Below are 14,225 nucleotides of genomic sequence, written 5' to 3' on the forward strand. Positions count from 1 at the left end.
GGGATAAGGAATTGATAACTACAGGAGGCAGCACTAAATATGCATCAGGAATTATCTGCATGATCTGCAGTGTGTGAGGGGAGCTGAGCTCTGACGTGGGTGAGAATCCGTGGAGCTGCAGGTGCTGATCACTGCCTCAGCCACACACCAAGGACACGAACTTGTCCTGCCTGAAACCATTTCCATTCCCCTGCAAGGTAAGCCTTCCATCACCCTAAACACAAGGAACAAATGATTCTCGCTAATTAACAAACAGCCTTGGCACAGGGCCCAGGCCCCGACTGCCCGTGCTCCGGTACCAGCTGGAAGGAGCATGGCAGAGCTTTGGCAGGTTTGGGACTTTAAAGGTCAAGTAATTACCAGCCTTTGGGAAGCATAAACTGCCTTTAAAGTCAGCAGAGCAAGCAAAAACTATTAGGAGATTCATCCAACATTTATCTTTTAACTTGTTATCTCTGATACACAAAGTCATTCTTACACTGTTTGCATTGCAGTGCATAAAATATTAAAATTAAAAGGCTTAGGGACTTCTGAGGGGAAAAAAGAGAGTAAAACTATTTCAGATTCAGAAACATTTCATCAATATGTAGTGTATTTGCATACTGGAAACAGAGAGTCCTGATTATGCATGTTTATTGATTTTGGCTTTGTTTTGATTAATGATAAAACTATGATCCGTCTTGTAAGGTAGCAGGGCTTGAGGGAGCTCAGTGCAATACAAATGGTTTGTATTTTAAGAAATCCTATTTATGCAAATAAGAGCACATTCACATGCATTTTGCTCAAGCAGGGTTGTAACAAAGCTTTCCAAACATTCTCTTTTATACTCTGGATAATTTGGGGAGGCATGTTTAATACAAAAATGCTGCATAACAATTACTTTTTTTTCTTCATTATGAATGGCTCCCATTATATCACCTTGGACAAAAAAACAAGCTTCAATTCCCACTGCACCTAATTTATTATCACAGCCGAAGATATTGTTTTGTGTCAGAGCGAATGCAGTATTTCTAGAAATGGATTGCAAAAATCCTGCTGGGGAAGTTCAAGGGGACTAGGGAGACATGAGGAAGAAAAAACAATCTGGAGCTAGCTGGAAAAGTTTCTGCATTTCTGGAAAAGCAATGTTGGCATGTTTGCCTGCAGTCCGGAAAGGGGGAGAGAGGTTTCCATCAGACAAAGCAGCCCTACACATTCATTATTGGAGTGCAAGGAAAACGTGAGGACAGACTTCCAATGTGTCATGTCCTAAGGACATCAAAAGCTGTGACAGATTCTATTCCTGCCTTAGTTACCAGCATTTAGACCATCCACTGGGCAGTGGACTGAAATGACTCTGAATTTATCCAACCAGACATCTGCACATCAAGATAAATAAAATTATCAGTTGGCCTGTGTTCTGACACATGAATTATCTCACAAATCTCAGCAGGATCTTTGCCTATATGACAGCTGCCATATTGGCCTCAGATATCTACTTTGGCAGCAAGGTCAGAATCTGGAGTCTGAATGTAAGAGCAACCTGAGAATAAGTAAGGGAGTAGAGGTGAGGAAAATCACCCTCCTTAAGTTATCATTCCCAAACACTCTTTTTTGACAACTTAATAGTCCAAAGCTGTGTTGTAGAAGAAGGATATGGAACAGAAGTGTCCACATCTGCAAGTAAGGCTGGCCCATCTGCTAAGAGACCCTGTGACAGCTTCTTTTCAAAGGACAGAGGGGTTTGTTTGCGTTCTGTGGGCTGTGTGGGCTGGGGACAACTGAAAACCAAGGGAACACCAATGGAACACCAACAGAACACTAACAGAACACCACCCTTCCCATCATCCTGCACTGACTAAATATTTGCTTCCACAGCAGTGCAGAGCTGCTCCATGCTGCAGGAAATCTGGCTGAACCCCTTCTCCAGGTGCTCCTGTGTATTCTCTCTCTGTGAATTCTCTCTGGGAGAGTGACCCAGTCAAGCTCAGAGGGAAGAGGAGGGGTCAGCTGCACAGCAGGAAAAGGTCAGGCTGCCTCACCACCATTCCTGCAGCTGAAGGACTGGATTTCTCTTGGAAATTTGGGCTCTTAATGCCTTCACTGGTTAATAATCCCTCTTCTATTTCAGGGACTTTGTTACATGAAATAGATGGAACGGCCACCTTGCTCTTCCAGCTCCAGCTGCTGGGAATTTTCTCCAGTTTCAGAAGAAATGGTATTGCCCACAGAAAGCCTTTGCTTGACAGCGCTCCCAGAAGGCAGCGCTGCAGGGCGGTCTCACAGCTCCACAGGAATCCCCTCTGGATGTACTCGGGTCAGGAATAACAGAGTCAGGACAGACTGAGGAAATCCCTGCTATTTTCTGAACACAGCCCTCCCTCAGAGAGCTCAGGGCACAGGAACTGCTGTCACAGGGCCCCTCCCAGGTGGGAAGGAATCAGCTAAGCCATGAGGGCACACACACACATTTCTGCCTCCAAAAAAACAAGTTTCACTCGTTTTTCAACTCACTTGAAAAGGCAAATATGGCTTGAAATTTCAAATTTTGTAAAGAATTATTTAACCCAAAGGCTAAAGCTGTTTTATATTTAAGACTGAATTTAGCTTGAAGCATAAAGAAAACTTGAGCATAAATTAGCACATATTGAAAATTTGATGCTAGAGAAATAAAAAGTTGGTTTAAATCCAAGTAGTAAACCAAAAAACTAATTTTGTGAATTTGCTGGATACTGTCAGTGATTAAATAAGTAACTGTAATTAGATTATAGGCTCTCTGAGACAAAATAAAATAAATGAGTACTGAAAAACCTTTGAACTTTGTAAGCATCAAACCTCACAAGACATTTCTATTAATGCTGGAATCAAGTTGTTGCATTTCTCTGACACAATCTGAAAGCTCACTGATAGCAGTATAAATGTGATAATTGAACTCCCAACTGTAGCTCTTGCACTAATATAACACGGATCAGAATCAAGCCGTTCAATACATCTGCCCTCCTATGGAACCAAGCTGCATTGCAGGTCGCAAAACAGTTTGAAGATCAAATGTTAATTCTTGTCTAAATGATAGCACGTTTTATTCAAAATGAAAATTTAAATCCCACATGCCCTGAAAATCTTCATAGCAATGATGAAAAGCTGGAAGTGTGGAGTTTAACACCAGGAACAAAGACAGGTTTTAGGCATTTTTGATGGAAAATATTGTGCTTCTGTATCAAGAGTCTTCCCTCCAGTCTTTTTCAAGTCTTTAAACCAAGTGCTTAACTTGGTCCATGAAATATTCTGCAATATGTTGATCATGCTGGGTTTTTATTTCAACTTAACTGAAGAAGCATTGTTAAAAAGAAACACTATATCCCAGGGGAATCAGGAAATTAAACTTTATTTATTGCGTTTGGCTTTCCCATAAGTAGACAGAGCCATATAGCATCTGATTACCCTGTGAGGGGAGACACAGCTTGAAAAAGAGCCCTGCCAATGTGCCACTGAGCCATTGATTAATTAAGCAATAAGATGAGGAGGTCTGTCACTTAGGGTCACTAATGCATGCCTACAATGCCATTTGAGGCAGGAGTGTCTGGTTAATACCACAGGGCCTGAGCCCACAGCAGTTTACATCTGGGCACAGGACTTGACACTTGTGCTGCTCTGTTTGCATGTTAACATTGCCATTTGTAGGTGTTGGAATGTACTGGGCAGTCTAAACACAACCTCCCTTTTTGGGGGTGGTGGGGTGAGAAAGGAACAAGAGACCTTTATTTTCAATCTATTTTCATAGCATTGTTTGAGTTACAAAACCTGTAACTCAGTATTTTTGTGGGATCACAAAAATACATTCTCATTGTTATTAGAGTAGTGCTATTTCCACATATCCCACAGCAAGGGATTAAAAGAAAAGGTATTCCTAAGATTCTTCTGATTTTCTGAAGCGGTTCAGGCAACCTGGAAAAGCACCACGCTCTACCTGGCCTGCCAGAGCTGCAGCATTTTGTTTGCAACAGTTAAACACTGGCCTTGTGAGAAAGAAAGCACAGGGCTTTCCCTGGTTCAGGGGGCTGGGCACTCACCTATGAGCAGGCATTCCTGAATTCCTGACTTCCAGTCCTTGCAGTCCCAGAGGTCTCTGCACACTTCTTTCCTTCTGTTTGAATTAAACTTACCTGTTTCAGACTACATTTTTTTTTTCTGTACACCACATTTCAAAAATGACAATTAGAAATACTTCACTTTCAGATGAATATACTGAAGAATAACAAGCTTGACCAGACAAGAGGTATCGTGCTTTTCATAAAAGCAGCTGCCGGTCCAAATCATAAATTGGGTGTTTTACTGGTTCACTCACACCCACTATGGCTGAATATCCAATTTAAGGCCAGTTAGGATTGCTTGCATGCTGAATGGATTTCCCTTTAATTAGATATTCCACAGACAATGCTTTAACAGCTTGTTATTTTATTACTTTGTTGAGGACGCAGGAATAAACCAAGAAATTTGGGATGAGACAGCTCTGTATAGCTCTTTCCCACTCCAGAGTGGAATGGGTCTCTATCCTTGCCACCTACTGCTCATTAGATAATGTAGCAGCAGCAGGAGAGTCTTAAGGAAAATAATAATAATAATAATAATAATAATAATAATAATAATAATAATAATAATAATAATAATAATAATAATAATAATAATATGTTTCTGTGCTCTGGTTTGAAGATAGAGATACCTAAGAAGTTTCTACTTAATTTCAGAATTTCATTTCTTGCCAACCAGCGTGGCCAGTGTATCAACGTAAACACTTCCATCAGATACAGGTCTGCACTCTTGGTTCAACATCAGCATCACCACAGTTACACCAGTATTTTCCTCAGTTAGGGAAATGTTAAACCAGTAAAAGAGTATTTAAAAAAGCTTAATATCATTCACACATGAACTATATCACTGTAAATAAATAAGCATCAACTTTGGGTTTAGAGAGCTGGGACAGTCACTGTGTAACTGTGCAGCACAGGGAAGGAAAAGGACTCATCTCCAGTGCCACGTCCACATCAAGTTACTTCTCTCTAACCTTGAGAGTACAAACTAAGCAACAACATTTCAGCTACATGGAGTGATTAGATTATGCACACAGTGATTAGATTAACAGCAGATGACTTGGAAGTCAAACTGCTGCATCCCCACTGAATTACCAGCTCCAGCAGCAGCAGAACTCCCCCTTCCAGGGCTTCCCACAGTCCCAGCTTTAACGACTTCTTTAAGTCTTTAGAAACCAAGTAAACAAAAGACAAGATTTCCATTTTCCCCCCTATTGTACCAAACCCAATCTGCTCTCATAGAACACCAGGGTCTCTAACGACTGTAAACAGCTTTCATTGGTCACAATACCTCAGAAATGAGGCAGCTATAAGAGGTGACATCCAGCTTACCAGAGCATCGTGGGCTGAGCAACATCAGCTTTGGGGGAGACCATGTCCTCACATCTTCTTATCAGCAAGCAGGACAGAAAGACAAAAAAAAAAAAAACAAGCACAATTTAAAGAAGTGAACGTAACACGGCAGACACAGGCACAAGACTATCACCACGCACAGCTCCACCGGCCACCTGAGAACCAAGCCGGCTTCAGCCAGGGCATAGAAACTTCAGCAGCAAACTTGTAACTTTTCAGCTCAGCTCTATTAACCGTGGAACCAGAGAATACCCTGAGCTGGAAGGGCCCACAGGGATCACCAGTCCCTCTTCTGACCCTGCACAGACACCCCAATAGTCCCACCCTGTGCATTGTCCAAACCCTCCTGGAGCTGTGGCAGCCTTGGGGCTGTGCCCATTCCCTGGGAAGCCTATTCAGCCCTCTGGTTTAAGTTTTTAAAATGGATTTTGTTTGAGTTCTGTGAATTTAAGTAACACATTGAAAACACTTTTAAATTAACACAAAAAAGATTTCCTAAAAATGCTGCATAGGCAGTCCCCTACATTGATGCAGGGAGAAAAAACAGAGGGCAACAATACTGCTTGGAAAGGATTAGAGGATGAAGGCTGTTGTTTTACTAAAGAGGGTGTTAGGGTTTGATTTTTTTAAAATAAAACAATGAACAAAATAAGTCCATCCTTATCAGCAGCACTTGGAACACTATTTGGCTGATTTAACTCACAGTATGCTTATTCTGAGCCTACCTACACCCATCTGATCCCAATGATTTCCCAGCCAGGAGCACTTTCCTGCATGGACCAGAAAATTTTAGAGGACTTACCAGCCTTATTTCAATCTCTTTCATTCCCAAAGAAACAAACAAAAGAAAAATCCATGTTCAAAAATGTTTTAACTCAATAGGACCTTCCTCACAGAGACATTATTATCACAAGAGTAAACAAACCGAGTTTTTTACTTTTTATCCAAAGTACACAAATTTATCTGAGGATTTCATATTCATTTCCAAATTCAGTGTATTGTGTCTCCTGTTATTTACTCAAGAAACACTGGCACAGCATGAGATATGCGGGAATCACCTGCTTTATTCAACCCTGCACAGTGTATTTCAGTTTATAAGGGTTTCATGATCTCTTCAGTTTCTCCTCCGCAATCTTTATTACAATATAGTTGAAAATATGTATTAATCCACAGGTACTTTTTTTTAAAATCCATATTTTAATCAAAAATGGGAAGAAAAAAAAATAAAAAGAGGAGAAAAAAGAAATCTGGCATGTTTCTATTGGTGTCTTAAGGCATAACAAACTACAGCAATTTATTTCACCACATCCAGTTGTAATGCTAAACCACAGATAAACATTACTAATGGAGCAAGAATGTGTTCCTTCCTTCTGATGGAGGTCCAAGATTGCCCTTTGGAGTTTGCCAAACAGCATGGGGCACTTCATTCACCATGTGATTGGCACACACTTCAGTTCTGAATCAGTTTGGGGATGAAATTGTTGGCTAAAGCTCTGGAAATTTTGACTCTGGAGCTGTCTCAGGCAGGCTGTCTTTACTTTGAGAAAAAGCAATTCTTTTTAATAGCACTGTGTTACTTGGCTTCTTATTTGGTTTTACGTTGTTCATTGATGTTTTGGATTTTGATGTACTGTACAGCACCCCAAGAACTCTAACAAGGGGAACTCCATTTAAAAAAATGAGTTTATTATTTCAACATGTGCTAATAAATATGCTACTACACATTTGGGGAATCTAATCCCATCTATTTTGATGGCACACAAAAAGGCCATCAGCCACTGCATGCTGACACCAAAAAATGCATCTGTTCACTGAAAGGCAGAAATGTAATTTCTTAACTGAGCTCATGTTCAAGGCAGCTCTTACAATACAGGGAAATCTAAGGGTCAAGGGTTTATTTTGCCATTTTTCTTGTAAATAAAGGAAATTATCTCATAAACTTACGATTGATTTTTTTTTAGTCAACATTATTTTGCATAGCAACAAGCTTATTTGTAGGATATTTTAAGACACACAGTTTAGCTTATTGTTTTATTGATATTAATGGAAATGATCCAGAAGAGGAAAACACATCATCTGGAGGTCTGACCCTACTGCCTGCCACATCCTATCATCAGTGAATATACTGGGAGCAGAGTGCTTGGAGAACTGGGTTTGAATTTCTTGTTTTACATGTAATTATAAAATCATGAGTTAAGATCCAGTCCACCCCAAACTCAAACCTCCATGCAGCCTTCCATTTCAGCTCAAGTTTTTTTCCCCCTTACAGTCATGAATCAAATTTGTGAGTGCACAAATGTTGTTCACAACACTCTCTTTTTTCACTTTTGCAACTGCTGTGCTATAGCCAAACAGGTCACTTTGCACAGCAATCTAATGCCCAGCTTCTTTTTTATCTTCTTTCTCTAATGGCTGGTCACCTGCCTTCTCAGCCATGAAACCTTCCAGAAATGTTTCTCTCTTACCTGAACACACACAGGGGTTTGGCTCCCTGCTGTGGTAATCCCTCGAGGATCCAGTTCGATTATGCTCCTGTGTCAATACAGGTGCTGTCAGCTGCCTGAGGTACAGCCCTGCCACTGATTCAGAAGCTGAAGGATGTTTTATATCAAGATGAGAGTCAACCAGTATCAGGTAACACAAGCACAATCCCTATCTCTGTTCTCCTAGTAGAGGTATGTCTAAAAATATGCACAATCTTGTTTTTCCTTATAATGCTCCTCTTCTTCAAAGGTTTTACAGTAATATATATTTTCAGAGTAACGTAAGGCTGTTGATCACAATGAACTCTCAACCGTACTGCCATGTGCACTTTACATAAATGTTTATTCCTTCATTGTTTTGAGTAGTGAATAGTTGAGATTTGGTCAGTCAGTGCTCCAGAGGTGTTCTGCTGATCAAGATGGACTCTATGGCTACACGGCTTTGTCATCCTCAGGAGCAGATTTGTCACAGCACTGGTTTTGGCCACTGCACTGGTTTTGGGTGTGGTGCTTGGGATAGCGCCTGCAACACCGGCTCTGGTTTCCAGGGGTCTGATCTGCCACAAAGGAAGTCTGATAAACTGTTACAAAGCCTTCGCTGCTGTTCCGGCCTGGTGCACGAGCCCACTCGAAGAAGTTATGGGAGTTCTGTTTCTGTTTCTCTGGATCCAACTTCCTCAGGCCCATGCCCTAGGAAAAATAAAAAAAAAGGGAAAGAAAAATTCATGTAAACATATGACTTCCAGTCACAGCTTCACAGATGAATCTTGTAACAGTCATTACCCCACTGGGAAGTGAACGAAGCTGTTACCACAGTGATTGCAAGAACTCACGGTTGATCTTTAGCAAGTTAAAAATAATATTGTCAGACTCGCCTGTATGAACATTTTTGGTTGCATATATAATGGGAAATCTGCTGACCTTCCACCTCTCAGTGCTAATAAACCACTTTTACTTTGCATTTCTGTAGCACACCATCTACTCAAGGCTATTTAGCTACACTCTGCTAAATTAATCTTCAGAGGCACCCAAAGAAATAGGTTAATAATTCTAGGTTTGGACTGCAATAAAGAAACTGAGACAGACCATGAAATCTGAATCTTCAATGCTATTCCTTGTGTGTCCAAACACAGAGAGACAGAGCCCGATTTTCACACTCCACAGCTCTCAGGAAATTTAGCTGGAATTACGGTTGATCAGTATCTCTAAAGCGATGAGACACTGCCCAAAGTGCACAGAAATTGACGTTATTCAGTGGGTAATGAATTCCAAAAAGTCTAGGCCTGACAGAGCCCAAAGTCAGACAAACTCCCTATATCACAATTCACTGCTTCCTCCTTTACTCATTATCCTGTGTACTGCACTATTTCTTTTGCTGCCCAGAATAATGTCAACAATCTAAGGGGAATGGAAGAACATGAAACACAGAGAAAAATCCAAAAAAATTTAAATTCTAGTCAAAGTTGTGGCTTCTGCAACATACATTTAAACAGGTGTATTGTAAAGAGATGAGTGTTGGAAGACAATACATTCTTGAGATATATTGAAGGTATCCTATGGATTTTGGTTAAATTAATGAAAAATATGAGTCTGAACAAAATATTTGGGGCTGCAAATTACAAGTGGCTGAGATCTCTACAAAAATTCATTGCAAGGCAAATAACTTAGAACAGACTAATAGGACATTTAACTGGTTACAAAACCAAAACAGACATATTAGAAAATGCCTGTCAGAGGCCCAAACCATGGCTTTTTTCTTCCCTTTGAATTGTGCCATTTTCAATGACTGTGTGTGCTGCTGCACATCTATGATAGTCCCAGAGATGTCCCAGCCCTATACTAATAAAAAGTGTATTTTTCTTTGCTATCTACATTTTTCTCTTCTCACAAGTTTTAGCATCTATTTTTTCTTTTTCTGCAGGGGACAAAAAAGATGTTCTGTTTAATCTCTGGCACACCAATAGATCTGAAGTTGCTTGATTTGTCTCAGTGCTGCGTACTTACCAAGTCAAAATACTCAGCTGCATTGCATATGTCATGTCTGTTGTCATGAGAAGAGAACGGGAAATTGTTGTTTCCTGCTTCCTGAAAGAAATTATAGCAAAAAAACATGAATTTTCATAAATTCTGTTTGGAGTCTATTAGTCTTCTTTCTTATGAGATTACAGCTGCCTTTGTTTTAGCAGAGAAGTCACATTCCTGTGTTAAATATCCACCTGCACATGATTTTATAGGGGTAATGTGGACTTCTATTTTTTTTTTTAATAAAATCATCAGGAAGATTTGCTGAATATATACATGATTAATATAAAAGTGTGAATTTTTGAAAAAGAAATGATACATTCTGTCTGCAAAGCAGCAAAATGCTAGATATATGTCAGGATTGCCTTGCTTGATTTAGTAGTAGGCCTAAAGCTAATTAAAATAAACTACAAAAGGGACCTCAGAACTGAATTAGTCTGTGATTTATGAACTGAATGTCATGGACACTGCTTGTTGCAGGGGAAGTGGAAAAGGTATTAATTGCTTAACTAATTCATAATCTCATTCTTTAATATGATGTTCACTCAGTCTCTAAATGAAATCAGAGTTTCAGAAGAAAAAGGACAACTGCAAAAAGTGCTATTTTAGAAATAATGAACATATCTGGCTTTTTAAATGTTTGTTATATATCAGTGCAATATCCCAACCATGATATTCCCCTCCAAACCAAAGAGCAAGTTTTAATGTAATGCAGTCTAAAAGAAGTGTTTCAAGAGGAGGAGAACCTGAATGAGTTCTAAAGATCAATATAACTGGAGGCCTGATCCAGCAAGAAGATTCACCAGACACAAAATGTGCCTGCACAAGGTCAGCTGCATGGTCAGATCTCAGACTATTTGGTTTACTAGGCAGATTCTCTTCCTTTTGTTAGGTGTATTCACAAGTTCACTTGTCTCATACTGATTCACCCAGACTGTAATTCTGTGGATAAGCAAATTCAACAAATACGTTCTCATATATGTGTTTAAAAATAAGCACCTCCTGAGTCTGTACATTTCCTACTAGAATATCTTACTGCAATTAAATGTCAATCTCAGATTTCAGGAATAGTATTTATTACCACTGCCTAAACAAACTTTCTCCAATTGTCCTATTTTAGCCTTTAGTGCATCTTCGTGCTCTCACCACTGGTGTCAGATTAATTCTCAATTTACGACAGGCAAGAATTTCCCTAATTCTATATAAAAGTGTAGGGCTGGTAAAAACAAGACATGCAACTTCAGATGAAGTCACACTGGTGTTGATAAAAGGTCCCTCTACCCTGGTTCTGCTTTTCAGGCAGTGGCTAAGGCCAGATGTTCCACTGAAAGATAGATGTAATATTAACACAGTGTACACTCATGTTACAGTATAATCTCCTTTTCAGTAGCTCCAAGCTTCCCTTTTAAATATTCCTTCCAAGCCCTTCATTTCTGCCCTTCACTACAGCAAAACCTGTGAAATGACCCCACTGTAATTGCTGTGCTTATAGAAAATGAAAATAGAAAATGTTTTGTGTACAAAATGGGTGGGTAAAGCTAAGCTCAGTGTAACGATAGAAAAAGGACATGAAAAGGTGCTTATAACACTACAACATTTTAAATACTTGTGATTTTAAAAAATACTGTATTTCCTTTAATCCTACAATTTTTCAGAAATCTCATTTTTAATCAAGCCTCACAAATTTTTGAAATAAGGCGCTCCTAACTTTTTAATGAATAAAGAGAACATTCCTTTGTGTAAATATACTGAATTGCCGACATTCATTGCCAAACAGCTCATCAAATTTCCATTAAACCTTCTTACAGGGCTTTACACACAGGCTGTGGGCTGAGATTGATCATAATGTATTCGGTGTCTCAATAATAAAAGAGAAAATCAGCAGTAATACAGCAGGACTTCGAGCAACTAAAATTATAAGTGAGTAACAGGGAAATATGTTTCCTCCGCAGCACAGGCAGCAATCACTCCATCCCCTGAGGCACAAAGTCTGCCAGCCCGCTGTGACTGCTCCGCTAACGACCCTGAGTGCTACTCTTACTCACAGCTTAGCGAGTGACAACTTGCAAAGGAGCTCCGAAAAGCGGCTGTATTGCCACAGGAACTCACCTGCACTCGAGCTCTGTATTCCAGCGGCATTCTATGTTCCTTGCCCTGGGCAGCTGCCGAGTTCAGGACATGTCTTAGTGAAGCGCTTGTTGTTGATTCCAGCTCGCCCTGCTCCCCTCCAACATGAACAAACTAGAAAATAATGAAGATTATGACCCTTTAAAATAAAACCCAACTAAAAAACCCCAAACAACTAAAACAAACAAACAAAAAACCAGCGCCCCCCCACCCCCCCCGAATACATCTGATCAGAAATGTGGGCAAAATGGTATTTTCCCATTTATTTTTTATTACTTGGATTGCAGCAGCACCTAGTGGCGTCTGGAAAAATGAGGCGCCTCCCATACACACAGCACAAACCCTACCAAAAAGACCATCAAACGTAGATAAAAAAACGAGACAAGAATTTTAGGAATCTTCGAGACAAGAATGTCCAGGACCTTCCTGAAAATTGTTTATACAGCAATAACCACCAAGGAAAACAACGACCTTCCTCGGCTTCCTCCAGTGCTATTCCTACTGTTGTACAAGTCTGAAAGCACAAATTTTTTGGCAACAGCTCAACCAAACATCAAACCAAAGAGTTCAGAGAATGAGGAGCAGCCTGTGCCAGGAGTGTCACAGTGCCCTGGGATGCCAAGATGTCCCAGCCCAGCGTTTCTGATGGTATCACAGTATTCTTCTGGAGGTGAGAACTAAGGTGAACCTTGGCTGGAGTTCTCCAGAAGAGAAGGAAAATCAACCAGGGCTAACTATAAAATAAGAGATCTCCAGCATTGCTGGAAAACTGAAGAAAAAAAGTCCAGACAGGGTTACTTAGCAAGCCAGAACTTTTACACACTTCCTCTCAATACGTAGGACACTTTCTCCCCATAAACCTCAGGAATGGGAAGACTCACTTCTGACTAACGGCCAGAGTCACCCTTAGCATGGTGCTTTTTTGAGAATTTAAGCATGAAGAAGCCCTGATGGGGGGGCACAGGGGTCCTGCTCAGCCCTTACCCAGTCGCCAGGGCGCCGGTCAGCGGGCTGCTCACACCCGTCCTCAGACATTGCTCGGTGTCACTGCCACCCCAGGGCACGCTGGAAGGGCCACTGCGGTTCCCTGGAGGCCTGCTCGCAGAGCGGGCGGTGCGTAGAACCCTCCCCTGTGACCTCAGAGCCACCCCCGGTGTCTCAGGAGATCCAGCAACCAAAAGCAACGCCGGGAAACACTGCTCCTGCTCATGTGCTGCAGGGGAGAGGGAAATAACAGCTCGTCAAAGGATTGAATGTTAAAAACAAATCGGTTCTGCACAATCATTTCAGTGACACTTTACAGCCTGAATAGGAATGCGTGGGGAGAGCTGTGTTTGAGGAAAACCCAAAGGACTTTAGAGATAAAATTTTTAAGATGTTACTTCCTGCTCTCTTGAAAATGGCTTTATGCATACACACATCTTAATTGAACACACGCCCAATATTTACAGAAAACCTGGCTGCGCCTTAAGGATTTTTTTGCTTTTGAGTTTAAGTGCTGGCTTGGAAACATCCCAACTATTTAACTGCAGCACACTTGGCTGCTGTATAACAAACCAAGACTTGGCCTCCTTGGCCTTGACAGACTGTAAAAACATGACATTTGTGTCCTTTTCGGCTTCAAACTATCAGAGACTAGGTTTAGATTGGATATTAGGAAGGAATTGTTCACTGTGAAGGTGGGCAGGCCCTGGCACAGGTGCCCAGAGCAGCTGGGGCTGTCCCTGGATCCCTGGCAGTGCCCAAAGCTGGGCCGGATGGGGTTTGGAGCATCCTGGGACAGGGGAAGGTGTCCCTGCCATGGTGGGGTGGCACTGGATTATCTTTATGGTCTCTTCCAGCCCAAACCATTCTGTGATTACATGTATATATATGTGTGTGTCTGTGTGTATTAAAAGATGTATGTGCCTTTAGATAGCTATAGATGTAATTTAAGAGGCAGTCAGCATATGTACTACCTGACCAGCCATTAAGTGTACTGCCTTTTGTGGTTTGGATAATGAGGAATACCAACTACAAGAAAAATTATAGGTATTAAAAATCCCATTGACACTATTTAGGAATTACTTGCTTACAGAAGCTATCACAGCTTAGCTTTTGTTGAACTCAGTGTACAAGCAGAGGGCAGGACACTGCAATTTTCAATCCTCTCCCATGGTGAGGTACCACCTCA

The 14,225-nt window shown here is 40.9% G+C and overlaps 1 protein-coding gene across 1 annotated transcript; it reads right to left on the bottom strand.

Annotated features, from left to right (window-relative positions):
- Positions 1-8,227: 8,227 nt before the first annotated feature.
- TEX36 (testis expressed 36) lies at positions 8,228-14,174 on the bottom strand. Its single transcript, XM_005528866.2, has 5 exons — positions 14,128-14,174; positions 13,037-13,265; positions 12,035-12,166; positions 9,908-9,988; positions 8,228-8,593 (listed from the first exon to the last, which is right to left on the bottom strand). Exons 2-5 carry the CDS (start codon positions 13,085-13,087, stop codon positions 8,336-8,338), a joined length of 522 nt encoding a protein of 173 aa, XP_005528923.2. The 5' UTR covers positions 13,088-13,265; positions 14,128-14,174; the 3' UTR covers positions 8,228-8,335.
- Positions 14,175-14,225: the final 51 nt, after the last annotated feature.

The sequence above is a fragment of the Pseudopodoces humilis genome, chromosome 9 (genome assembly GCF_049639895.1).
Source record: "Pseudopodoces humilis isolate 2021_Gansu_Grassland_sample_001 chromosome 9, ASM4963989v1, whole genome shotgun sequence".
Taxonomy (NCBI): Eukaryota; Metazoa; Chordata; class Aves; order Passeriformes; family Paridae; genus Pseudopodoces; species Pseudopodoces humilis.